Below are 26572 nucleotides of genomic sequence, written 5' to 3' on the forward strand. Positions count from 1 at the left end.
AAATCATAAAGGCATGATTTGATCTTAATTCATTTATGTAAATGTTGGTAAAAAATAACTATCATATTTTCCATAGTGCCATGGTCCATAAAGAATTAGCTCATTTATAAATTATATGACCTAATTCTACATGTTACAGAAGAAATGATTTACAGATAGCAGTTTGGGAAATACTTAGAACCTTTCAACTTTTTGATGGAAAGTGGTGTTAAAATTTAAGACATTATAATAATCTATTCAGTATCAGATATTTGAGCTGTCAGTGAACAAACACATGGTAACTGAAGACAGCTTCTTCCACGTAGTGAGAGGGATTTGAGTCAGACCAATCGTTTGTCGTTGGGCAGGACAGAAGAGAGACAAAAGTAGGAAGAGCGGGTGCAAATTCTAAACCCAAAGAACAAGAAAAGGAGCACACATGAGAAATGGGGTCAAGAATCACAAACCCACAGATAAATAACATGAAGTATAAACTCACCATCTCAGGCTTGTGGGTGAGATTTATGTCAGGAACAGGCATCAAGATGGGCCCAAATGTCCCTCCAGAAACACAGATGCATCAAGACACAGACACGCAGACACGACAACAAACACTGGCACACGTCAGCCAGTCAATATGTAAGTTAACCGGTGTTCTATGTACTGGTTGTTGATGTTCTAAGAAACTTTGAAAAGAGTAATGTGTTTAATGTAGACACATTAAATATATCGGTTTAACATACTCTTTCTTGTTTTCTTCATTAGATCCCCTCAGCAGAGTGTGTTTAAGACCAAAAAATGTAACTGATTCATTGAGCACCTACATTAATGCTAATTATATCAGGGTAAGTAAATAAATATGATTTCTTTCTGATGAGCATGTCAACTTACTATTTGGACTTTGAGGTTATATTTTTTTCCTTAGAATAAGTTACTTTTAACTTAACTTGGTTAAAGCAAGTTCTTTGTTGTTGTTTGCTTAGTCATAACCAACATTGGTAGCGGGTATTTTACAGTGAGTCCTCCTTTCCTGTGCGTGCGTGGCTGGGGTGCTCTGGTGAGGACGAAGCATTTTGACGGGCAACACCGTGCGCCATGCTTGACTTGCTGGGAGAACAGCCATGTGGGTTGTGCTGCTGGGATCAATTAAGCCACAGAAATCTGTGTTGCTTTTGGACGAGCAGAGCCATTTTGTTCTGAGATATTTTACCTACATTGTCAGTGCACGGCATGCACTTCAGAGCCCATCTTTTGTATCTTTACTCACACTAGGGCTACAGTGGCAGAGAGAAAGCGTTCATCGCCACGCAGGGCCCCATGATCAACACCGTGAATGATTTCTGGCAGATGGTTTGGCAGGAAGATAGCCCCGTGATTGTTATGATCACAAAACTCAAAGAAAAAAATGAGGTATGACCTTTACCCAAGTACTAACTGTTATATATTTTCTGTTGCCATAGAAGACATATTGTATAAGAAAAATTGTCATGTACTTAATAATGGATTTAAGATGGACACTTTAAGACATTTAAATAATAGGTCACTTTATGCTTCCCAGATAAATCAATATATATTGGATACACAATTCTCCTATGTATCCACATGTCTCAGTAAGGAAAAGATAGACCAGGAATTTTCACCCTGATTTATAGGCAATGAAATAAAAAATTATTCATTTGTATAGCAAGTAATTTTTGCACCTACTATGTGGCAAATACTATTTTAGTTGTTGGAAATATATTAGTAAGCAAAACACACAAAGATTTATGTTCTTGGTAGATTTTAACTTTCTTGGAGTTGGCAGAGAAGACCGACAAAAACAATAAACAAAATACGTTTATTAAAATATTAGAAGGGCCTGGCCGGTGTGGCTCAATGGATAGAGCTTCATCCTACAGACTGAAGGGTCCCAGGTTCAATTCTGGTCAAGGGCACATGCCTGGGTTGCAGGCTCAATCCCCAGTGTGGGGTATGCAGGAGGCAGCCAATCGATTCTCTCTCATCATTGATATTTCTATCTCTCCCTCTCCCTTCCTCTCTGAAATCAATAAAAAATAAAAAATATATATTAGAAGGGATAAATACTATAGAAAAAGGTAGCATGGGTGTGCTGAGCTGTAGGGAGGGGCTGAGAAGGAAGGATAAGCTGCAGTATTATATAGTGGATGAGCCTCACTAAGAAAGTGAGACTTGAAGGAAGTTATAAAATCCAAGCAACTTACTCAAGATGTTTATAAAAAGAAGTCCAAAATTAGATTCTGTTTCCATACTAGTCATCTTTTCTAAGGATCTAACTTATGGACAAGAATACTCATTCTGTACTTTGCATCATAAAAATAAAATTGTGTTTCTCTCTCCTTGTCCCCCACCCCCACATGGAGGTATGTCACATAGACAACAGGGTGGTGAAGACCTGAGGGTGGGGGTACGGGTTGGGCAGAGAAGGGTAAAGGGGGAGAAATGGGAGACATCTGTAATGCTATCAACAATCTATAATAATAAAAGTGTAATATGCTAATTGGACCGGACATCCTTCCAGGACGAAGCCAGGGCGGCAGCCACTGCAGCTGTGAGGGAGGGATCCAGGCAGCTGCCTGTGGTTGCGAGGGAGTATCAAGGTAGCTGCAGCTGCAAAGGCCTACTCTTGCACGAATTTCATGCATCGGGCCTCTAATAATAATAATAAAATAAAATTGTGTAATTCCCAAAAGGTGCTGACCTAGGCACTACTTACATTTTAGGGCATTTTGTCATCCTGTTGGCATGGTTTACAGTCTGATTTTAGTCAGCTTTTGTTTTTGTTTTCTTGTCAAAATTACTGCAATAGGGCTTCCCCAGGATAATAAGAATTTAAGAATACTGAATTTCCCCTTATACCCCTTTGATAACTTGCAACCCTGAGTATAATATAATCCAACTGCTAATCAAGAAAATCCAGGCTCACAACACCAATTTATAAGTTTTTTAAAGTTCATAGTTTTTTTCCATTTTTGCTACAATAGATGAAGGATTTTTTTCTGAAATTTATTTTGGAAAAAAAAAATATATATATGGCCAGGAGATGAAGGTATATACTTAATTAACTATATGGTTTACTAAATAAATGGTGTTTCTATGAATTTTATATGAAAGCCTGAGGTGGCATAATAAAAATGACCCATAACATTCTCAGCAGTTTCACCCACTCTCAATCTATCAAACATATTAAGCCACTAACAATTCCTGCACAGTTGTTTAATATTCATGACATTTTGCCTTCATGATAGGAAAATATTCTTATAAGTTAAAAGTGTATATACATCCATGGAACTTAGATAATATGGCACACAAGATAACCTGAAAAACCTTCCATTACAAAACCAGTTATACTGGGTAAAATATGAAATAACAGGTATAGCAGAGCTTGAAAAAATAATGTGAAGGAAATCCCAGCAATTAAAAACAGAATAAAAGGTATAAAACCAGAGAATTACAGTTTACTTGTGTTTTAATGACAACACAAGAAATGGAGACCACGCCTGTGGCTCACAGAAGCCAGGCGTTAGAACTAAGACTTTCCATAAAGGGAGCACCTGCAAGGGCTGGGCCTTTAGTGAAAAGGTGAACCAGGAAAATAAACCCACCTACCAAAATAGGACTATAGCAGGAAATTAATCTATCTTAGTCCAGGCTTCTCTTGGGATAAATTAAAAGGTTCTCTTGAGTATTCAGAATTCAAAGCCAGGAAATGCCAAGTGGAGTAATTTATATAAAAAGTAATACTGGGTTGGTAAGGCTCTGTGGCACTTAACAGAAACAAAGGCAAAACCTTTTTGGGTGCATACACTCTTAGCATCTAGTTTACAGGATTTCCACAGAAAAAGCCCAACCAAACAAACTCATAAGTCAACACTGTGAGACACACAAGTAAAACAATATAAGGAAAATCAGAAGAAGCAACAAGTAATAGAAATAGACCCACCAAAAAATTGAATAATAGAAGCTATACAGTATAAGCTATATTTTTGTAATTAAGCACACAAATTATAAAATAATAAACTCAAATGAAAAGAGAAAGTTACAATTTAAAAAGACTAGGGAGAATTTTAAACCAAAGAATCCTAGACATAATTACTATATAGACACTATTATAAAAAAGAAAAATCTCATTAAACAGGTTTAATAGTAGGCTAGACACAGCTGAACAATTACTGGATTAAAAAAGAGAGAGCTAAGGAAATTACCTAGAAACTTGAAATGACCAAAAATATGAAAGAGAGTTTATTTTACAGAGAGGGTAATATTTAAATGGCCAACATGTGTCTTATAGAGAAGAAATGGGAGAATATAAAACAAGAAGTAATATTTGAAGAAATAATGGTCATGGATTTTCTAAAACTGATGAAAGAAATGAGCTCTCACATTTGAAAAGCACAATAAACCCCAGGCTGGATAACTCAAAATAAATCTGCAACTAGACCCCTGAATGGAGATGATATTAACAACCAGAGTAACTGACAAATGGCTTCTCAATAGCAACAATAGAAACCAAAAATCAGTTGAATGATACCTACAGAGGGATGAAAGCAAATAATATGGAACTTTTAGCAACATTTCCTAGATCTGAGTAGAATGCATTACCCCTGCCCACTTTGTTTTGGAATATAATTTTCTCAATACTTTGTTTGCTCAAAGCACATTCATACCGTTACTAATTCTATATCCTCTTTGATTAAAAATAAAACCATATAGTGTGAACATTGGGAAAAGCACTGAGCATTTCAATCCTCAAATCCTATGATGTATTTGTTCACTTGCATAGAAAGGGTAAGAAATGTCTTTAGTGCTTTAACTTCTTCTTGAACCAGGATTTCTTTCATCAGGATAGAAGCAGCTAAGATTGTTGGTTAGTCAGAAAGCATTCCCTAGCAGCTAACATGTGACATATTTTAAAGGTGTCTAGTAAGGATGAGACTTGGAGAATACGCCAACGCTCCAATTCTTCTCCTTTGTCCCCAAGACCAAGGTTGGCATTCTAACAGAAGGGCTGCATGAGCTAAATCTGCATTTCAATGCGATGCTGAGTTGGTTCACTGGTGATGCTCAGGACTTTCCATTCTGTGTCTGGAAAGGAAGCGAACACCTCTTGTTCTTTATTGTTCAACCTTCTCACAGTTGGAGCTACCCCTCGGTCCCACTCTCAGAATTCACGTTCTTCGTAGGGAAAGCGAAGTGGATCTGTTGAAAGCTAGATTTTAAAAATAATAGTAATGATCACACTAAAGGGTGATTGAGGTTTTTATTTTTCTCTTTGACTAAATTTAGAAATTGGAAAAGTATTATATTTTTTTCTTACCATTTTTAGCCTCTTCTCTTTTTAAATGTCTGGGATATATCTTCTGGAAATATCGAAGTTAAATATATCATGTTTTCTATGTGTGATTTTCTATGTGGATTGCCCCTCTGCCAGTCATAATCCCAAATATTGCAGCAAAAATTCTTTTTCATTGTTGGTTATTCATTAAATTAAAGTAAAATTCCTTTCCATCCAGACTCTCTGAAGATGTAAATATATTATGATAGAGGAAACTCTTGATGTTTTACAGATCAAAATGATACTGAGAAGTCTGGCTCAGAAGAAAAATGCAGCAGACTTTACACTCCCAGGAAAGTGCTGTTTACCGAAAATGTGCCAACTTTCAATTGTGTTAAGCGTCATTGTTTAGAATAGACAAAAATCATTTCCTTCCAAAAAAATGAAGGTGGAGTTATCTTTAGAAATTCCCAGGTTTTATGTTTTCATGAACCTTTATACTTTTTAAATAAATAAATGAAGAATTTCCAGCTCTTATTTAATAATACCAATATTCTTATAGTTTTTTAATAAAATGAATATAAACAAAAACTTCCAAAATAAAGCTGAAAAATCAGTTATATTTCATGAAAGAGAAGAGATTGTACGGCTGGTAAATTACAGTTCCTTCCTTTAGATAAATTGCAAGAAGAAGGGAATTCCTCCTGCAAGAAAGAGAACATTAAAAACACAGTGTTCAAACTCTTTTAAACGTGAATTATTACAAAGCTGGAATTGATTCAGTCCAAAAATGGAAATAGCATTTGCACATTTCCAGAATCTTTAGACCATCTCAGGGAGTCACTTGATGCCCCTCTCATCCCTTTCTAAGAAAGATAGTAAGTAGCTGTAAATTATATGACATAGATTGTGGAAGATATTTTCTACTGACTACCATTTATTAAAAGTATGTGCTAAGTACAGTTCATACATTAATCTAATTATTTTCACTCTTAACTCTACAAAGTCGGTTTTGTTAGCCCTCTATTATGGATGAGAAACGAGATGCTCAGAGAGGGTAAGCCATTTGCCTAAAGCCTCAAAGTTAGTGAGTGACGGAGGCCAAATTTTAATCCAGGTTTATTTGATTCCAAAGCTCATGCACTTAATTATTGCCCCAGCATAACAGGGCAAACACTGATGCAAGACATTAGAGAGCAAGCAACCCACGGTTGGCCTCAGAGAGCAGTAAAGTACCACATTTCTCTCTCATAAAGTGAGGGAATTACTTGGTGATTTGGCCTAACATAATACTTCTCTCAAGTATATACAGCTGTATTCTTTCTCTATAGTATTTGCATGCGTCTTTCATGTGAGCTGTGTGACTTGACTTATAAATTTCATTTATCCCATTGATTGACCTCGTCAGCACTCTGCAAAGTTTAATCTCAAAAAATCATATAAAAATCATATTCTGTTTTCCCTTCTTTCACTCCCTTCCTTTGTCTCTCTGATAAAATTATGGAAAAGATGAATTTTCATTACATTTCTTTGTCCAAATAGTTCATACAAAGCCTTACAGCTTTCTAATAGGGCCCTGATGAGTGAGTAGGTGCCCACAGGAAACAGTGCAGGCAGTGCACTGGCACGCAAAGACAGACAGCGGCCACACAGCCGCCCGGGTCCGGTGGTTTGGTGGGCTTGAGCGTAGCGCAGTGGGGCATGAAGGGAGATGAGACTGGAATGCTAAGTTGTGCCAGAAAATATAGAACTATAGTAAAAACAAAACAAAACTTTTGGCTTCATTATATAGGCAGCAGGGAGCCACTAAAGATGTTTCGAAATGGAGTGACATGATGTAATTTGTATATTAGGAATATAATGGGTGGCAGGATACAGGATTCGGATTTGAGGAAAGCAAGAGGAAGCAGGGAAATAGGTTAGAAGTTGTAGCAACAGTCCAGGTAACAGGTAATGAGGTGCAGAATTAAGGCAATGGGAGAGTGTACTGAGAAAAGGGGACAGATTTGAAAGCTGTTTCAGCGATAGAAGACACAGTATTTAGTTTCTGATGGAATGGGAGGGAATAAGAGAGAGTTTGATTCAGGATGTCTGGCTGGGAGACCAACTGGAGGAAGATGTCATGAACCTAGATGGGCAGCAAGGGAAGAGTTGTGAGAGAAGAAAGTGAGTTCCATCTTTCATCTAAGTTTGAAGACTCCCAGAGACCTTTGGATGGTTAAGTCTACTAAGTGTCTAGAAATAACTGTCTAGAGCAGTGATGGCAAACCTTTTGAGCTCAGCGTGTCAGCATTTTGAAAAACCCTAACTTAACTCTGGCGCCGTGTCACATATAGAAATTTTTTGATATTTGCAACCATAGTGAAACAAAGACTTATATTTTTGATATTTATTTTATATATTTAATGCCATTTAACAAAGAAAAATCAACCAAAAAAATGAGTTCGCATGTCACCTCTGACACATGTGTCATAGGTTTGCCATCACTGGCCTAGAGCTTGAGACAAATGTGCAGGTAAGAGATAGAGATTGGACAAGTTGAATTTATAAAGTAATATTTGCTCAGGGGGTCCTAGCCCCCAAGGGAATTTTCCCAAAGACCCCCTAGCAAAACATCTGGGTTTCAGTTTCCTCTGTTGTAAAAAGATATCCTATATAACAAAAAGCTAATATGCAAATGATTGCCACACCCTCATGCCATCATGCTGTAAAGGCTCAGAAACTCAACACTGGGGAGAGTGGAATGGGGACCAGACAGGCACAAATGAGCTCACAAGAGAGGAATGGGGACCAGTCAGGCACAAATGAGCTCATGAGAGAGGAATGGGGACCAGCCAGGCTGCGGCCCAAGAGAGGGACAAGCCACCGTCCCACAGTTCTGGGCACCAACAGCTGCACCTGCGCCTGCAGCTGCAGCCCAGTAGAGGGACAAGTTGCCCGCCTTGTGGTCCCAAGCACCAGTGCCTGTGGCTGTGGCCCGGGCGAAGCTGCCCGCCCACGGTTACCTGCGGCTGCGGCCAGCCCGGGTGAAGCCGGCCTGGGTCCTGGGTGCCTGCAGCTCGCCAGAGGGAGGGAAACCCGGGACCTGGGTGCCGGCGACCAGCTGTAGGAGGTAATCCTGGGTCCCGGGTGCAGGGCGGTGCAGGGTGAGGCAGGGGCAGTTAGGGGCGATCAGGCAAGCAGGCAGGCAAGTGGTTAGGAGCCAGGGGTCCTGGATTGTGAGAGACTGTCGGACATCCCCTGAGGGGTCCTGGATTGGAGAGGGTACAGGCTGGGTTAAGGGACAACCCCCCCCACACACATAAATTTCATGCACCGGGCCTCTAGTAATAATAATAGTAATAATAATAATACTTGCTACTTGCTCTACCTAACTCAAATGATTCTGAAAGGGATTGAATGATCTCTTAGTGAAAGTACTTTTAATATTAAATTGCTATACTATGTTAGTAATATTCATTTGGAAAACAAAGAATAAGACTAACTACAGTGTAATAACAGTAGACAATCTGACCCATTCTTTCCCTCTCATATGCAAATGTACTCAAATGAAACAGCCCATCTTCTTTTTATTTAATTAGAGCCACTCTCTATGTGATGATACAGGACTTTAGCTCATAGAGCAAAATCTCTTTGATTTTTAAATGCATAGAATTTAAAAAGAAAGTAATTTTTAAAAAATATTTTCCCCAGGCAACTAAACAACTAGCTGGACTTTCTTCTTTATACCCAAATAGCTCTGCCGTGGTGGGGGCAAGAGGGAAGGTCAAAGAAAGAAAAGATCATAAAATTATGAGTTTGCATTGCATCCTGCTTTGGCTATGAAGGACTGGTTGATGTCCAGAATCTTTATGGTCAGGGTTTGCTAATTACTTATTTGCACAAGGGACACACGATCCTCTGAAAACCTCTTTTTCCCCCTCCAAATCACGAATTCTTGGAATTAATAGATAATTTTACTGAAAGGATCAGACCAGTTAGCAGAAGAATAGTGGTGATTTGGGGTTATATTCTGCAAGGTAACATGCTATTTTGAATCACCTACATTTACTGTAGCTTCACAATAGTATCTGTAAGAGAGCATTTTCCTTCCTTACATTTTCTGCATCTACCATACCATTGTTAGCAGCACAATGGAGAAAGCCTAAAAAGCTGTTCATGAAAATAATTTAAACATGAACTTGTGCTCTTCGATACAACTACACTTGCAGAGCTCCCCCACCTCATATTCAAAAGCACCCACACTTATCTGATCTCTTTTTCTACATTCTCCTAAAAGCGGGGGAAATGTATTCAGTGTGTAAAAATAAGCTATTGTATCTCAGAAAGGAGATGGGATGCTAATTAAGGGTTCTTTGAATTAACAAGTCATATTGCATTGTCTTCTGGGAGCTGGCTGCCAATTGCATTTTTGGTAAAGAGTCAAGAAAAACATCCAAGAGGGCCCCGGCAAGCTTTGGAGAGAAGCAAGTAGTACTTCCATTTATCAAGTAGGTGCACAAGCCTGTTCAAGTATTGTTGAGAGGCAGGGTGCAGCCTGGGAGCTCCTGCCTCGAAGCTTTTCCTGCCGGTTTTGAGAACCACCTTCCCGAAGAGGGGCCGGCCGCTCAGATCTGTTGGTGGACAGTGCGGTATGTAAGCCGTACTGCGGGACCCCTGAATGCCTCTTTCTTTTTCAAGACTTTTTTTCCCAAGATTCTTTGTCTCTTCTTGGATTCATCCAGGAGGCAGGGGTTTTAAGATATACAATAGGAATGGGTCTTGCAGCGAAATAATTGATGCTCCGTTGAAAGACACCAGGCAAATCGGTTAGTATGATTATCTTTAACAAGCTGGGGAAATTTTAGGCATTTGACAACTCATAAATGAGGAGGGAAATAAATTGCCCTATTTTTGAAAGGGTTTTTTCCCCCCCTTAATGTTAATGTGATGTCAGTGAGAGTAAGCCTTTAGCCTGATTGCCTGACAGCTGTGGGTGTGGGGCAGCCTGTAAACAGGAGTGAAGTGATTTACTTGGTTTGGAAAGGGACCAGAATATAGAGGATGCAAATGTGTTTTTATTGTAACGGATCAGAGATACAGTGAGTCAATCAGGTAACATGCCTTTCTTCATGACCCTATCTTTGGAATAATTAGTACTTAGCATGATAGGATCCAGGAGGTGTGTTTCTGATACTTGGCATGTCTTTTCCTTTAGTTCTGTAATTATGTGCTTCTTTTACTGCCCTATTGAATTATAAGTTCTTAAGTTTTTCAAGTGTGATCATATTCCTTTGGCCTATATATGAAGAAACAAGTGTCTTGAACACTGAAAGGTCCGATGGCAGGCAACAAGTGAAGGAGTTTCCCTATAAATGTGCATGTGTGTTTGGAAGAAGATAAGTGCTATCTAAACAATACTTCTCAAGTTAACCCTGCCTCCCTGGCATTTGCAATAAACTTCAACTGTCACCCTTTACTTTATGAATCACTAAAATATGTGCTAAAAATTTTAATAGGTCTTTTGCAGTTGGTTAAAAGACAAAATAATAAATGATACATGTGCCTAAATCTAATTTCATAGTTTTCTTTTAATAATATAGCTTGGACATAATAATATAAAATTTAATGCCGGATATAATTCATAATTAATGATCACTTTCTATGGAAGCTATAAAGCCCAGTAATTATAAAATAGAACACTAGTAATAATAATCCTATATAATAAAAGGCTAATATGCAAATAGATTGAATGGTGGAACCATTGGTCATTATGACGCGCACTGACCACCAGGGGGCAGACGCTCAATGCAGGAACTTCCCTCTGGTGGTCAGTGTGCTCCCACAGGGGAAGCACCACTCAGCCAGAAGCCAAGCTGTCAGCTGGTGAGCGTAGCAGCGGTGGCAGGAGCCTCTCTCGCCTCCGTGGCAGCGCTAAGGATGTCCGACTGATGGCTTAGGCCCACTCTCTGTGTAGAGCGGGTGTCAGCTGTCAGTCAGACATCCCCTGAGGGTTCCCAGAATGTGAGAGGGCGCAGGCTGAGCTGAGGGACTCCCCCGAGTGCATGAATTTCATGCACTGGGCCTCTAGTAAATAATAATAATAATAACAGCAACATGTTTTGAGTGCTTTTTATTTGCCTGGCTTGATTCTAAGTGCTTTCCACAGAGTAAATCATGAAGTAACTGAGGCCAGAGAGATTGAGTATCTTGCTGATGGATTCACAGCAAATAATAAGTAGACCCAAAAGGCCAACCCATGCTCTCTGGCCCAAAGCCTACACCTTAACCACAATATTATATTGCCTTGTTTGTAATATGATTATTATTATGGTTATTAAACCTTTCAAAGAGCATCCATTATAAAAATATTTTAAAGTAATTTTGTTATACATCCATTGTAATGGACCCCATAGGTGAAATGACCATTGCTCCTGAAATATATACTCCCATACAGGCATTGTCATTACCTCTGCCTCCCATACGAGAGGAACTTCACCTTGTGGTGTCTAACACATTGCAGATGCTCAGTAGACACTTCCACTCAACGAAGCAGGAAAATGTGACTTGCCTCATTCATCATGAGAAAACATTTCTTTTATTTCTAGTCATTACATGATCAACTGAATGTGTGGATATTAATTTCTCAATTCCTAATTAAGTTTTTAGTTCGTTCTTAATTTTTCTGTGGAGTTTTGGGAAATTCTACCTTTAGTTTTTGGTATGGGATTAGTAGCAATAGTGTTTGCCAAGAACATGCAACACTTGATACTTCATTTTAAAAAAACCCTTTTGAGATGCAATTTACATGCTGTAAAAATCACGTTTAATGTGTACCATTCAGTGGTTTAAAACATTCACAGAATTGTAAAAATTGATACCTGATTTTTAAAAAACTAACTAAATAAGAAACTCCTGAGATGCTTGAATGAGAAGTGCTCCAAGGCCAATGAATGTCATTAATACTTGCTGTGTTCTTCTTTCTCCTTCATCAGAAATGTGTGCTGTACTGGCCCGAAAAGAGAGGAATTTATGGAAAAGTCGAGGTTCTGGTTATCAATGTAAATGAATGTGATAACTATACTGTTCGAAACCTCGTCTTAAAGGTAAGATTACATGGCTATAGCTATCTACAAAGCAGATGATACTAGAGTAGTGGTCGGCAAACTCATTAGTCAACAGAGCCAAATATCAACAGTACAACGATTGAAATTTCTTTTGAGAGCCAAATTTTTTAAACTTAAACTATATAGGTAGGTACATTGTTATTAACTTATTTAGGGTACTCCTAAGGCTTAAGAAGAGCCACACTCAAGGGGCCAAAGAGCCGCATGTGGCTCGAAAGCCGCAGTTTGCCGACCAGGGGAGAGGGATAACATTTATACTTTGAAATGATTATCCTAATAAATGCTACGGATTTAATTTAAACCAATTAAATACTGTCAAGACGACAGAGAAATTAAAATCCTCCCCTTGTGTATTTCTTTGTTGTCAGCTACAATTAAATATGGAATAATTAAATAAGTGTATATGAAGGAAATGTACTAAGTAGGATGTTATTATATAATTTGCATAAATAAAGGATCTCTTGATTTAACCTTTTGAATGCCTTTAGCTAAAGGCTTGTTCTAGAGACTTTGCCATGGTGTTTTTTCGTGTCACTTCAGCTTATGCAGCTCTAAGTAAGCCCTGGGGACTCTGAGAGAGAAAATCTGTGCTTGTGGGTGGCTGTGGGAGGCAAGACGAGCCTAAAGTGTCGATGGGAATTCCACACTTGGAGTTACAGTCATTTATAGGGACTTTCCCCAGACCAGGTTACATCAGAGGAAAATTATCTATTTCACTTACGGGCAGCAGATGCTGAGGAATGTTGCCATGGTATTGTTTCTGATTCCAGAGAACAATCCTCTCAAAGGTTTCAGCTCCACCTAGAGCCTCACAGTCATCACAGAGAGACCAGGGGCAGGGCTGCTCTGGTGGTTTTTAATGAGAAGCTGGGGGTAGGAAGGCACCTACCAAAGCCTGTTTTTAAACCTATGTCCTAAGTGCCTCGTTCATGCCAGGACCCCACATGGACCCTCCCTCAAAGCAATTCTAATCTAGTGACCCCTGTAGCCTCTTTATTACTGGAATTTCTCACTGCTGTTAAAAAACGGAATTTGGGATGAGTGTAGAAGTATTACAGTGATTGCACGTAAAAGTGTGCTTTTAGATTGGTTAATGTTTCCAGTAACATGTCAGGAAAGTTCAAAGAGCAGGAAGCACACTATCTCCCAGTTCTTTCTTGGCTACCTTTTCATCTACCATTGTGTTCATTATAGTAAATTACAAACATAGATTTAGCTTATGTTACATATCACTTTCTATACTAAATATATATTTTCATTTCTTTTTCTGCTTTATTTTCTTTTTTAAAAATTTTAATTAGATTTATTGGGGTGACATGGGTTAGTAAAATTATATAGGTTTCACATGTACATCATATGTGTATCATTGTGTATCATTTAATAGAGGCAAGACTGTCAAACTTTGATATCAGGATATTTACAGTAAAATTTTCTCAAGGTGAAGGATTGTTCTTCAAAAATCACCTAGAGCCCTGGCTGGTGTTGCTTACAGGTTACAACATCAGCCTGAACATGGAAGGGTCTCAGGTTCGATACCTGGCCTAGTTGGGGTGCATGCAGAAGCAACCAATCGATGTGTCTCTCTCATATTGATGTTTCTCTCTCTTTCTCACTCTCTCTCTTTCTCCTTCCCTTCTTTCCTTCCATTCTCTTTAAAAATCAATGGAAAAAATATCCTCGGGTGAGGATTAACACACACACACACACACACACACACACACACACACACACACAATTTACCACCTAGAAATAAGTTGACAGCAAGATGGGAATGAAAGAAGGCATGCAGTATTGTGGTTTGGATGACTTTTAGTTACAAAAGTAAATGAGGCACTTGGTGGCTGTTGCTATTTTCAGCAAGGAAGTCACACCCAACATGTGAAGCATTACTGGTACACCTCATGGCCTGATCACAAGACTCCAGACAGTGCTCAGCCCCTTCTACAACTCATGCTGGATGTAGAAGAAGACAGACTTGCTTCTGCAGGCCGAGGGCCTGTGGTTGTCCACTGCAGGTAAGGCACGAACTTTCCTTTCCACCTAAGCAAACAGGCCATCCTTTGTAAAGTCATAGAGTAGATAGAAGTTGGGTTTTCCTTCTTAGTTGTGACTTTGTTAGTAAGTTAAGTATTTATTGAAATTGGTTGACTTCCTCATATTTGAGTCTTGATCAAGATGATGTTTACAGTGACAATATAAGGGCATTTTTCAGCAAGCAATTATACAGTGGAAGAAATATCACTTCTGAATAAATGGCTCAGGAAATTGGCCAGTTCAGTACTCTACCTTGAAACTTATTTTGATGCATTTCATTTCATCAGTATAATATACACTAGGAATTAACTATTAGTGGCTTTTTTTGTTGTTTCAAAATGGCACCTGAACTATACTTGAATTTTATCTTGGTAACATGTATTATTATTTCACATTTAGTCAGTCAACTATTTTAAAAGTTAGTTCATGAAAAACAGATGGAAATAAATTATTAAATGGTACATGGTCAAGTGGTAGCTCCCCGAAAGGAAAACAAGCCCAGCTGCTGTGGCTCAGAAGTTGAGCGATGACCTATGAAACAGAGGGTCCCTGGTTCAATTCCCCTTCAGGGCATATGCCCAAAATCTCCAGTAGGAGGCATGCAGGAGGCAGCCAATCAATGATTTTCATCATTGATGTTTCTCTCTCTCTCTCCCTCTCTCTCTCTCCCTTCCTATCTGAAATCAATAAAAAAAAAAAAATTTTTTTTAAAAAAGGAAAACAAAGTGCTGTTACTGAAACATGGGCCACTGGAGGTTCAGCCGACAAAAGCAACAGATGCCCTTGGTGGTCCTCTTCCCTCAAAGCTTTCCTCTCACAACGGATACCTCATCCTTTTTGTTTTCCTTTTAGTGTGCCCCCCAAAAAGCAACTATTTTTAAAGATATTTCAATAACTAGCCACTTATTCTTAATACTTTCTCAAAACACTGTAATTTTTGTTGCTTCATGTAATGTCATGAGTCTTGTAGGATAGCTTTTGATGATATCTTTAATAAACAAAATACATTATTTTAGATCAGAGGTGGGCAGCCTTTTTTCTGCCAAGGGCCATTTGGATATTTATAACATCATTCTTTGGCTGCACAAAATTATCAACTTAAAAATTAGCCTGCTGTATTTGGTCAAACATTTCATTAACTCGCCCCTAATGCCTTGGCAGGGCCAGACCAAATGATTTCGATGACCTTATACTCTCCCATGGGCCGGATGTTCCCCATCTCTGTTTTAGATGATAATTTTAGCCTCCTTCTTTTTTGAACTTTTGTGGTTTAATTAAGAGTAAAATTTACTATATGTCTACTTATTCAAAAGCATCATTATCCAACCTTTAGCATTAAGCTTTATCCTAAACTTAGCTTGGGGCTGAGGAAAAATAACCTAATGGGCCATCCTTTAGGCTGGAACTGTCCCCCATCCAAAATCATAAAACACTGGAGATATATAAAATGAACTAGCTACTTCTCCTGCAAAATCAGCTCCCCTTCTGATTAGTATTTCTAAGAGCGAGACCATCTTTCTTCCAGGCATTCAACCTCTAACATTGACAGTTATCTTTGACCTTTCTCTTAATTCCAGCCTCAGTATCTAATCAGTCACTAGATTGGCTTTCCCTTCAAAGCTCCCATAATCTTCACTTCCTGTCCAAACACCCAAGTTCAGGCCCTTATGATCTCATTCGTATATTTTTGAAGTAGTCGGCTAATTGCACACACACCCCATTTCCCCAGGCCCATCCCGACTATGGTCTCCCCAATGCACTTCTCTGCAATGATGCTCCTGAAACCCTCTTCCATCGCATGGATTCCCTGCTCAGAACTTCTCAATGGCTTCCCATTGCCTAGAACAAAAGTTCATACCTTGGGTCTATGCTTGAGCTACAGGAGTCAGAGAACTCCTTGAAATTACTTAAACAAATTTGAGTATCTAATGTTATGTGAGTTTTATTGAAAAGTGAAATGTCCTAGTTTTCATCAAATCCTAAAAAATAAAAAAGTTTTAGGAGATAAAGTCCAAACCTCTTGGCTTTCCATGTGAGACCCTTAATGGGTCTCAGTGTACCTTCCCAGCCTTCTTTCCCACTATTTCTCTCAAACAATTCTCTCTTCAAGCCAAACTTAACCTACTCATTGTTGCCTTAAACCCTTCCCATGCCTGAAATTTTTTCTCTCATTTGTGATAACCAAAATGCCTGCCGTTCATATGGTACAGTTCAAATCCTCTATCTTTAATGAAACAAACTCTTGATAGACACTTCAACTAAAGGGGGCCCATTCTATTTCGGAATTCTTTTGCACTCACATTCACAGAAACAAGCTCTAAGTAGGAGAACGTAAATGCTATTTGAGTGCCAAGGGGGGAGCTATTAATTCAAACTAGGAAGTTTAAAGAAAACCTTTAAACATTGGAATAATGTTGAACAGGATCTTTAAAAATGACCAATGTTTGTGGTTTTAAAAGATGTCAGGGAGGGCATTTTTTTCACTGAAGAAATATCATCAACATCAACACAGAAAGGAAAATTGGAAAACAAAAGGCATTTTTTTTTTTGCAATGATTCGTGTAAATGAAAAAAAAATGGCACAAAGGGTACAAGGACTACAATAAAAAGACATTAAGCTTGAAAATTCGTCACATTCATGAATACCATAGTAGGGAGCTTCAATGTTGCGCTATAACTATTGGGAGCCATCTACAGTTGTGAGTAGTGAGTAATATGATCAGGTCCCTAGCAGCCGAGTGTATTGTGAATTGGTCCAGGAAAGGACCAGAGACTTGAAACCCATAATGAGATCATTGCTAATCATGAAGTAAGATGTCAAAAACATGAGCACAGTCTATAGAAAGGAAAGAAGGGGGGACCACAAAGCTCAGTGAAGGTGGAGAATAACAGAATTGGTAACAGGCTGAATGTGGGAGGGGAGAGGGGGAGATGTTGAAAATGTCTCCAAGATTTTGCAGCTGGAAAGCCTGGGGCTGACTGGTAATGCCATTGAGGGAAAATACAGCCAACTCTGTTTAGATGCACCGAGATGAAGCAAGTGCAAAATAGTAACATCCACAGACTGAACTAGGAGATGGAATGCCAATCTAGAGTTTAGGAGAAACTTAGGGAATTTAAGTGTAAATTTAAAAGAAATTTACATGAAGACTATTAGTGGTTGAAATTGCTGAGAGAGAGAGAGAGAGAGAGAGAGAGAGAGAGAGAGAGAGAGAGAGAGAGAGCTTATTAGGTTGATGACATACTGTCTAATGCAGAAAAACGTGTAAACTCCCTGGACAGTAGTGTTTCTATCCAACTATAAATAACTTAGAACTATGTACCTCTAGTACTTCCTCTCTCCTAAATTGAACTGAATTTTCAGTTATTCACTAGAATCTTCACCATCAGTATATCCAAGACCAAACTCAAGTCAGCCCTCATTCCAGAATTCCACCTTTGTCTCATGGGGACTACCATTCTTCTAGTCCTGGTCATCTTTGACTTTTTCCTTTTCTGACTGTTCAACTCCAGTCCTTCAGACTCACATTTGTGATGTCTCTTCCCTCCTTTTTTAGTGCCCATACCTTACCTAAATTCAGACGCTAATTATTCTTTGTAGACCAGTTACAATACACTTTTCACTTTTCTCTTCACCCAACACCTCCCTCCACTCTACTCATCTTACTGCATATAACTAAAGGAGAGAATGTGTGTAAGCACTTAGCACAGAGCCCAGGTTGTAATACTCAGTATATGAGAGCTGTTGGTGTTGCTATTGTTATTCATCCCAGCTGTTGTTTCAAATTTAAAGGTACCCTTTAAAAATATATATTTTATCTTTGCTGTTTTCCTTCCACCTTTTTATTCTTTGTCCTTTCTTTTTAGTGCAGGGATAGGTAGAACGGGGTGTTTTATTGCTACATCCATTGGCTGTCGACAGTTGAAAGAAGAAGGAGTTGTGGATCCACTAAGCATTGTCTGCCAGCTTCGTGTAGACAGGTGAGTGTCTGTGGGATCAGGTCATAGAGATCAGCGCATTGTTATCTGTCACAACCTGCTCTGACCAGCCTGACTTTGCAAACATCACAGGCTCCAAAGTCCTAAATCTCTGTAGTGATTTGTATAAAGTGCTTAAGAATATACATTATATTCAAAAGCCAACAAAGAAAGTGTTGTTTGCAATACTGACCATCAGGAGTCCAAAACCAGCCTGGCCGGGGTGGCTTGGTTGGTTGAGTGTCATCCTGTGCACTGAGAGGTTGCCGGTTTGATTCCTGGTCATGGAACATACCTGGGTTTTGGTTTCAATCCACGCACATATGGAAGGCAACCAATTAATGTCTCTTTCTCATCTCTCTCTCTCTCTCTCTCTCTCTCTCTCTCTCTCTCTCTCTCTCCTAAGCATGCCCTTGGGGGGAGAGAGAGAGAGAGAGAGAGAGAGAGAGAGAGAGAGAGAGAGAGAGAACAAGACCAAAAGCTTATGCTTAATCCTTCTTTGTCTCTGATGCAGGTTGTTTGTGGTGGTAACTGTTCCTTCTTAGTCTACAGCCCTATTCCTTACATACTCTGTATTTTCATTTGACTTAACTGAATCATCCACTTTTGACTCCAAAGTCCTCATCTTGATCCTTTAAAATGAGGTATATGTCATACTACCAAGAGCGCCCCCTTTTTTAATTGTGAAAAAATACGCATAAAATTTACCGTCTGATAAATTTGGGGTGACATCTTAATGGGTATAAGGTGAAACAGTCATTTTTATACATAGATCATTTGATCACTTTTGTGATGATCCCTGCTTATGTGTTGAAAAGAGAACAAAAAAGAACTTTTCTTCCTTTCACCCCAACAAAGCCTACCTGGGTACGTGAATAGGTGAGCCAGTGATGGAGAAAGTGCGCAGGTGCTCCTTGAGAACAGACACAGACAGAAGGCTGTTGTACCAGCATATGAGCAGCCGACCTCCGCTCTGTACTTCAATGCGCTGTAGCGGGAGAAGAGCTGCTCTGAAAGGCTGAAATACTGGGCTCTCTTCTTTCATTCATACAGCGAATACTATTATTCACCTCCTGCCCAAGGCATTGTTCCAGATGCTGCCAGTGCAGCATTGGACGGCATGAATGAGGCTCTACTGTCCTAGAGTTTACATGCTAACAGAGAGAGAGGAGATAATAAACAAGCTAAGAAATAAACAGGATAATTTCAGACAAAAATAAAAGCTGAGAGGTAATAAGAAAGAGAGAGAGGGAGATTTTGCTTTGTGACCTAGCATTTCCTAAAAGTAAAATTAGAGTCACCTTTTAAGATTCATTTGATCAATATTTATCGAGTGCCTAGTATGTGCTAGGTCCTGGGATTTCAATAAGAGACAAAGATTTTTCTTAAAATTCAATGAAATAATATTCACAAAGCACTTAGAACAGTCTGGCACATGGTAAGCCTTAAGTACATGTAAACTGTGTTATTATTCTCTTCATTATTATTAAAATTATCAATAAAATTTTTCCTTTCTCTAAAAATGAAACATTCAAACCCCCTATTGGCTGAAGTTTGCCCTCTCTATTTCTATCTGTCCTGGACCCCTTTTAAATAATAATTTCTAAATTTTGTAAGTATATCTTCCCTCTATTTTTCTCTTAACTTTGGCTTATTAGAGGCTGCTCACTGTGGTGGTTATGATTCCAAGCTCTGGAGACAGGTTGCCTGGGTTTGCATCATGATTCCCACCATGTTCTGATTGTGTGGCCTTGGGCAAGTTATAGGACTTCTCCATGCCTTGGTTTTCTCACTTGTAAATTAGAAGTAATAATATCTACATTCTATTTTTGTTGAAGGATTAAGACAGAATTTTCAAAGTGCCTTTTACACAGTAAGTGTGCAGCCAAGTTTAGCCACAGCTATTATCAGTATCTATAGCAAGAAACCCAAGCATGTACCTGTAAACAGGAACTAATAATCTATATCCCACAGGGTTGCGGTGGCATTAAGATGGATTACACCTGTGAGGCACTTTGTAGAACACTTCGCCTATGTTTCCTTCCCTCTCTCTACCTTCCCCTCGTCCACCTTCCCATACCCCACAAGTAACTGCTTCCAAAAATGCTTTCTTTTTTTTCATTTTTATTGATTGATTTTAAAGAGAGAAATATCAATTTGTTGTTCCACTTATTTATGCATACATTGCATAAATTGATTCTTGTATGTGCTCTGGCCAGGCCAGAACCTGCAACTGAGCTACCCCACCAGGGCTCATGTTTTCCTTTTGTACCTGAGAAGATCAATTCCAATGATCTCTCCCTCTCCTCTTACAGTCCTTCTCTTAGTCCCCCCAGCTCCCCTTGCCTTCCATCAGTGCTGTCCACCCTGGCTCCAATAGAATCTGGTGGCGTCACGTCAGGCTCTGGGACCTACCTTCACCCAGAAGAGGGGCCCTCATCAGAAAGCAAGGGGCAGCACCCCATCAGCTGGAGCTGCTCCCACAATGACCTTGATCTCTCCTGCTTTGTGCTTCTGTAAACAAGACTCCTGCGTGGGAACCAAAATCCCCCAGGTACTCTAGTTGATATCCCTGTGCCCTTCTCTCCTACTGGCTATTGCTAGAATTCCATGAACACCAGATCTAAACTGACTCCGAACCAAGCTGGCCTCCAACACCTGCTCTGAGTCTATTTGGAACAACATCCTAAAAAGCACTGGGCATGGTTTATGCATTTTTTGGCCCCCGTTACTCTTAATCTTGCCTATTCGCCCTCCCATCAACCACCTCCCCCAACTGCTTTTGTAGCCTGACCTCCACCTTGGTTTCCACTTCCCAGTCCCAATTTGTCAAGCCTACCAAATTGTCCTCTAACTTTGAATGGAATCATAAATACATTTTTTTTTAAAATCATATCACAATGCCTCCTCTATCTGCTCCTTCCTTCCTAAAGCAAATGGTCAGAAAACTTAGCCTTGGCCTTCCATCACTACCAAGGTTTTCCCACAAGGCTTGTGCTTTCTCTTCTGATAGGATCTTCAAAACATAGCCAACTTCTCTGCTGACCTGAAGCCATGGACTCCCGCCCCCCTGGGTTTGAACTACTGCCAGTATGTGTCTCGAAATCATTCTGACTTATTCGTCAACATCCCTTCTACATAAAATTCTTTCTGAGCAGCTGTTGTTTATCAAACAGATCCTCTCCTTTAAACTTTCCTTGAAAGCTTTTTCTTTTTCCTTCCTTCCTTCCTTCACAGGATCAGCATCCATTTTCCTTTGTTGTCCCTTCTGTCTGTAATGCACTCCTGTAGTCACTGTGAAAAGGGATACAGAAAACCTTCCTCCTTTCCTTCCCCCCATCCAACCTCTTGTTCCCCCATCCTTCTTGCTTCTTGCATTCAGCTTTTTCCCGTCATACCTCATTTTAAAAATATCCGTGTCTGGCTGGCTGCTGTCACTGACCATGTCTTTAATACCTGATGGGAAAGGCAGAGATAGTCCCTGTTCTGCTCTTGCAGCTTTTCGTCCTTTATCAGTTCTTCAAACCTCATCCCCACCCTAGACTCCGCAGGTGTCCGTCCTTGCCCTCAGCTCTGGATCTGCCTTCAGATGTTCCAGAAAGCACTGTTCATACTCAGAAGTGTATTTAATCTTTGCCTTTTTTCATGGTCTTCAAAGCACATCTCCTTTAACTCCCAAAGTGAACCCACCTGTAGGAAAATAGCTATTCTTTGGCTTCTTTAAAAAACAAACAAACAAACAACAACAACAAAAAAAAAAAAAACGAGGAAAGAAAGAGTTCATGGTATCAAATAACTTGCCCAAGGTCATGGTGCTTAGAAAATGGCAACATAGACTTCTTTGGAATTCAGGACTTCTGATTTCTGACTCAAAGGTATGACTGTTGTAGAGAAAGTAATCAGGCTTTTGGAATATGTTTATTGTAAAGCTGCTTGAAAAAACACATATCTCTTTGGTAATGCTTTGCCAGTTTTAAAAAATGCAATGACACCATAATTTTTAAAACAATTTTTAATACGAATGAGAGCTGTTTCACAAATAGAGTGATGATATCAGCAGTTGCTGTAAGAGTATAATTTTTTTATCTTTTCATATGGACATTCATATGTCTTCTTTCTTTCCCTGCTTCCAATATTTATTTATTTATTTATTTATTTATTTATTTATTTATTTATTTATTTTGCTTACAGTTGATGCTTAATAGTATATTAATTTCAGGTGTACAGCATATAGTGATTAGACATTTATATAACTTACAAAGTGATCCCCCAGTAGGTTTAGTACCCACCTGACATCATGCATAGTTATTAAATATTATTGACTATATGCCGTATGTTGTAATTTACATCCCCATGACTATTTTGTAACTACCAATTTGTGCTTAATACTCTGGTTTCTCTTCTGAACATATAAATCTTTCATCTTAAGTGTATAATTTGAGGGATATAGGAAAGTTGCCTCATCTCAAAATATCTACATAGGGAGGATGCCAAAAATACCTGTGTAAGGTCAACATCTATATTGCTGCTAATTAGAGAGCCAATCCTTGGCTAAAAGGATCATTGCTCTTTACAGTCCACTTAACCTAGAGATGGGAGTTGAGGGTGACACTTTATACCTTCTCAGCTATTAACACTTGAATGTAAACTAAATAATCTATTCTTTCCAGTACGACAGCTAGAGAGAGTATAGCTGCCTGCATTGTCAGTACATTCAGAACGTGGGTTTCCGTGAAGGAGAATTGAAGAGAAGGCTCCAGAAGCTGGGTATACCCGAGGCCCTGCAGTCGAGGAGACTGCAGACAACACCTGGTCACTGGGAGCAGGAGGGGCACAGGAAGGGAGCAGAAGAGCTCTAGCAAGGAGACACCTTGCAAAGAGCAACTACCTCATTTGGGAGACCCAGTACCATAAAAAGTATTAAATATTTTTAGAAGGTGACAGCAGAGCATTAACTTACCTGCAGGGTCCTTCTCAGCACAGGGGGTGGAGCCTATGTGAGGGCACAGGTCTCAAGCCCATGAAGCCAGGCCCACCTTGGATGTTTTTAGGTCGGGTGTTTGTGGATGGGGCTGAATCCTGTGTCCAGTGTCCTGTAAAACAGACACCCAAGGGCTTTGCTCTGAGTGCTGCCCCTGCATCCTGTGTTTGTTCATTCATTCAGACATTTACTGAACACCTCCTACTGAATGTACATTGGGCACCCAGGTGTAGGAAGATAGATTCCTCAACAGACTTTCCCAGACTGTGTTTCTCAGAGCCACAGTTTCATTATCAATTAAATGATGAGAGCCTGCTACGTGCCAAACGCTCTTAGACTGTATTCAGGGACAAAAATTCTCAATTACGTTAGAGAAAAAGCTATATACTATATTTCTTAGAACCCTCTCCACTTGGAGATTTACAAAAAGTATTGATGCATTAAAGGATCTGAAAAGTTCCCCAACCTGGAAACCCATGGAACTTCCTTTTAAGCATTCTTCCACATTGGCCTCCTTTCCTCAACGACTGCCTAAATGGAGAGAAAGAAGTTGTAAAATAATGAATACAAACTGTTCTTTCGGAAGCCCCGTGGTGCAGAGAAGACTGGAGGTGGCATAGGGATGTGAGCCTGGGTGGGACCATCCAAAAGGGGAGAGGAAAGGGAGTGACTGGCTGATTGGAGGCATCCAGCTTCCAATGGAACAAGGCAGACAAATGACAAAGAGCTGATACTTCCTACTCTGCAGTGTACCAGCCTTCTCCTATCCTCTCAGACCCTTTTTAACAATGACCTCTGGTCCAAGAGGTCCAGGCTGCGTACTGTCCAGCATTTTTTACAATCTGCCCCCGCCACGTATAGCTGCCTCCACGGAGAAGCCCAGGACATGGCTAACAGCAGAGAAAAGGACAAGGCAGTGACTTCGATACTTAACATGGGGCTTGTTTCATGACCAAGTCGAGAGTTTGAGCATTCGGAAGAATCAAAACCCCGACTCCACCCCCCAACCCCCCATAAAAAAATGACAGTCCCTGATTATTGTGATCCAACATGACAGAAACAGGTGATTTGTATCCAGATCATAAATCCGAATTTTAGAATTCAAATGGTTTAGAGATGAGTCTGTTATGTTAAATGGATATTTCCAGTGTGATATCAATGACAAAGCCATTTGGTAGACTCCTCATTCTCTGGCACGACATTATTTTTATTGGCTTTAAAGCAACTTCTATTAATAGATGCTACAGTTCTCACTGCAGATTCGTGAGTCTGTGATTCTCCTTTTAATAATACTTTTGAGCATATTTTGGACTAAAATAGGATCTCTTTTTTCCCAAGTAGAAGGTCAAACTCAGTGCAAGGCACCCACAGGGTTTCATTTAGAGGTACATCGATGGATTATTCCATTAATTCTTATAACATTTGTTCATTAAACAGTGAAGTGGGTAACAGTCATTTGGGACTGAGCGCTGCTAATGGGACACGTAAGCAGGCAGCCACTACAGCATGAGGTGGACCAGATGTCCAGGAGCCCAGTGCTGATCCTGGCTCTGCCCCTAATTTCTTGTGTGACCACTTGTTCATTCTAGGCCTCTAGGTCTTATTTGTAAAAAGAGAGGTGGGACATATCAGTGGTCCCTTAGTCTTCTGGTATGAGGAGACCTTTTATAAAAGTAAAATAGCCCTAACGGGTTTGGCTCAGTGGATGGAGCATCGGCCTGCGGACTGAAAAGTCCAGGGTTCGATTCCAGTCAAGGGCATGTACCTTGGTTGTGGGCACATTCCCAGTGGGAGGTGTGTAGGAAGCAGCTGATCGATGTTTCTCTCTCATCGATGTTTCTAACTCTCTATCCCTCTCTCTTCCTCTCTGTAAAAAATCAATAAAATATGTTTTTTAAAAAAGTAAAATATTTCCTGGACTTCAACCTGACAGCTGAATTTTGAAATCCATAATGCTTATAAATTAATTTTCATTCTAAGACTCACAACGACTAGTGATGCATATGTATGCATGTTTACTTGGCCATCTGATGATGCTGAGAGAACAAGTGGATTCAAAGACCCCTCCAATAAGATGCCTTTTCTATCCTGGGATTCAGTGATGGGGAAGTGATTGGCTGGCTCCCCAAAATTTCTCTCAGCTATTGCATTCTTTGAGTCTATGAGCCTTTGTTTTTGTAGAGAACAATGGAATTGCAATAACAGACAGTCATAACATTTGCCAAACATCTACTAGGAAAGAGATGGTTTAAAAAAATCTGGCCTTAAGAACATTGTACAAATCTTCATGTCAGGAGGAATCCAAAACCTAAAAAGAATGAATAATATATCCAAAATCACATAACAAATTTTGACCTTTTTTTAACAATCTGAATTGAACTTCCAATTTTGCTCAAATGAAATTGGCTAAATTTAGGATTCTTTTTTTCCCAAAAGGCTATTGTTTTCTGGGATGGGAAACCTAAGTGGGTTAAGCACAAGTTTAAGAGAGAGAGGAAGTTCACATTCTAATCCTGCTTTTGACAGTGACCCTGAACTAATCCTGTATAATAAAACCCTAATATGCAAATCGATCGAATGGCGGAATGACCCGTCACTATGACATGCACTGACCACCAGGGGGCAGACGCTCAATGCAGTAGCTGCTCCCTGGTGGTCAGTGTGCTCCCACAGGGGGAGTGTGGGGAGCACAGCTCAGCCAGAAGCTGGGCTCACAGCTGGCGAGCACAGCAGCAGTGGCTGGAGCCTCTCCCACCTCCGCAGCAGAGCCCTAGCGGCACTAAGCTGGCAAGCAGACATCCCCCGAGGGGTCCTGGACTGCAAGAGGGTGCAGGCTGGGCTGAGGGTCACCCCCACCCCCCCACCCCCCAGTGCATGAATGTCATGCACCGGGCCTCTAGTTGCTATATAAACCAGGAAAATTGTTTATCTCAAATGGTTTCAGTTTAGATTACTTATTATTAAAATATGGAAATAAGTACTATGACTTTCTTTTTTCTGTAAAAATGGATAGTTTGCTCAATCATGTTTTCCTGTTGCCGTACATATATAAGTCAACAATTTTCAAAAATGATGGTAAAAAGAAAGGACCCAGTACATTAGTACTAAATTGGATACATTATAATCATGGTTTATGACTTAGAAAGCCTTTCCATATCATGCTTAAATCTTCTCATCTTAAATAGTACTAAATTAGTTGTG

At 39.7% G+C, this 26572-nt stretch overlaps 1 protein-coding gene across 1 annotated transcript in view; it reads left to right on the top strand.

Moving 5' to 3' along the window:
- PTPRR (protein tyrosine phosphatase receptor type R) overlaps positions 1-26572 on the top strand; it is a 131287-nt gene that overhangs the window by 95763 nt on the left and 8952 nt on the right. The window contains exons 7-11 of the mRNA XM_036299605.1: positions 745-824; positions 1252-1389; positions 12247-12357; positions 14236-14393; positions 18280-18393. Coding sequence (XP_036155498.1) covers positions 745-824; positions 1252-1389; positions 12247-12357; positions 14236-14393; positions 18280-18393 — 601 coding nt within the window. The remainder of the gene's footprint in view (positions 1-744; positions 825-1251; positions 1390-12246; positions 12358-14235; positions 14394-18279; positions 18394-26572) is intronic.

The sequence above is a fragment of the Myotis myotis genome, unplaced genomic scaffold (assembly GCF_014108235.1).
Source record: "Myotis myotis isolate mMyoMyo1 unplaced genomic scaffold, mMyoMyo1.p scaffold_m19_p_3, whole genome shotgun sequence".
Classification (NCBI taxonomy): domain Eukaryota; kingdom Metazoa; phylum Chordata; class Mammalia; order Chiroptera; family Vespertilionidae; genus Myotis; species Myotis myotis.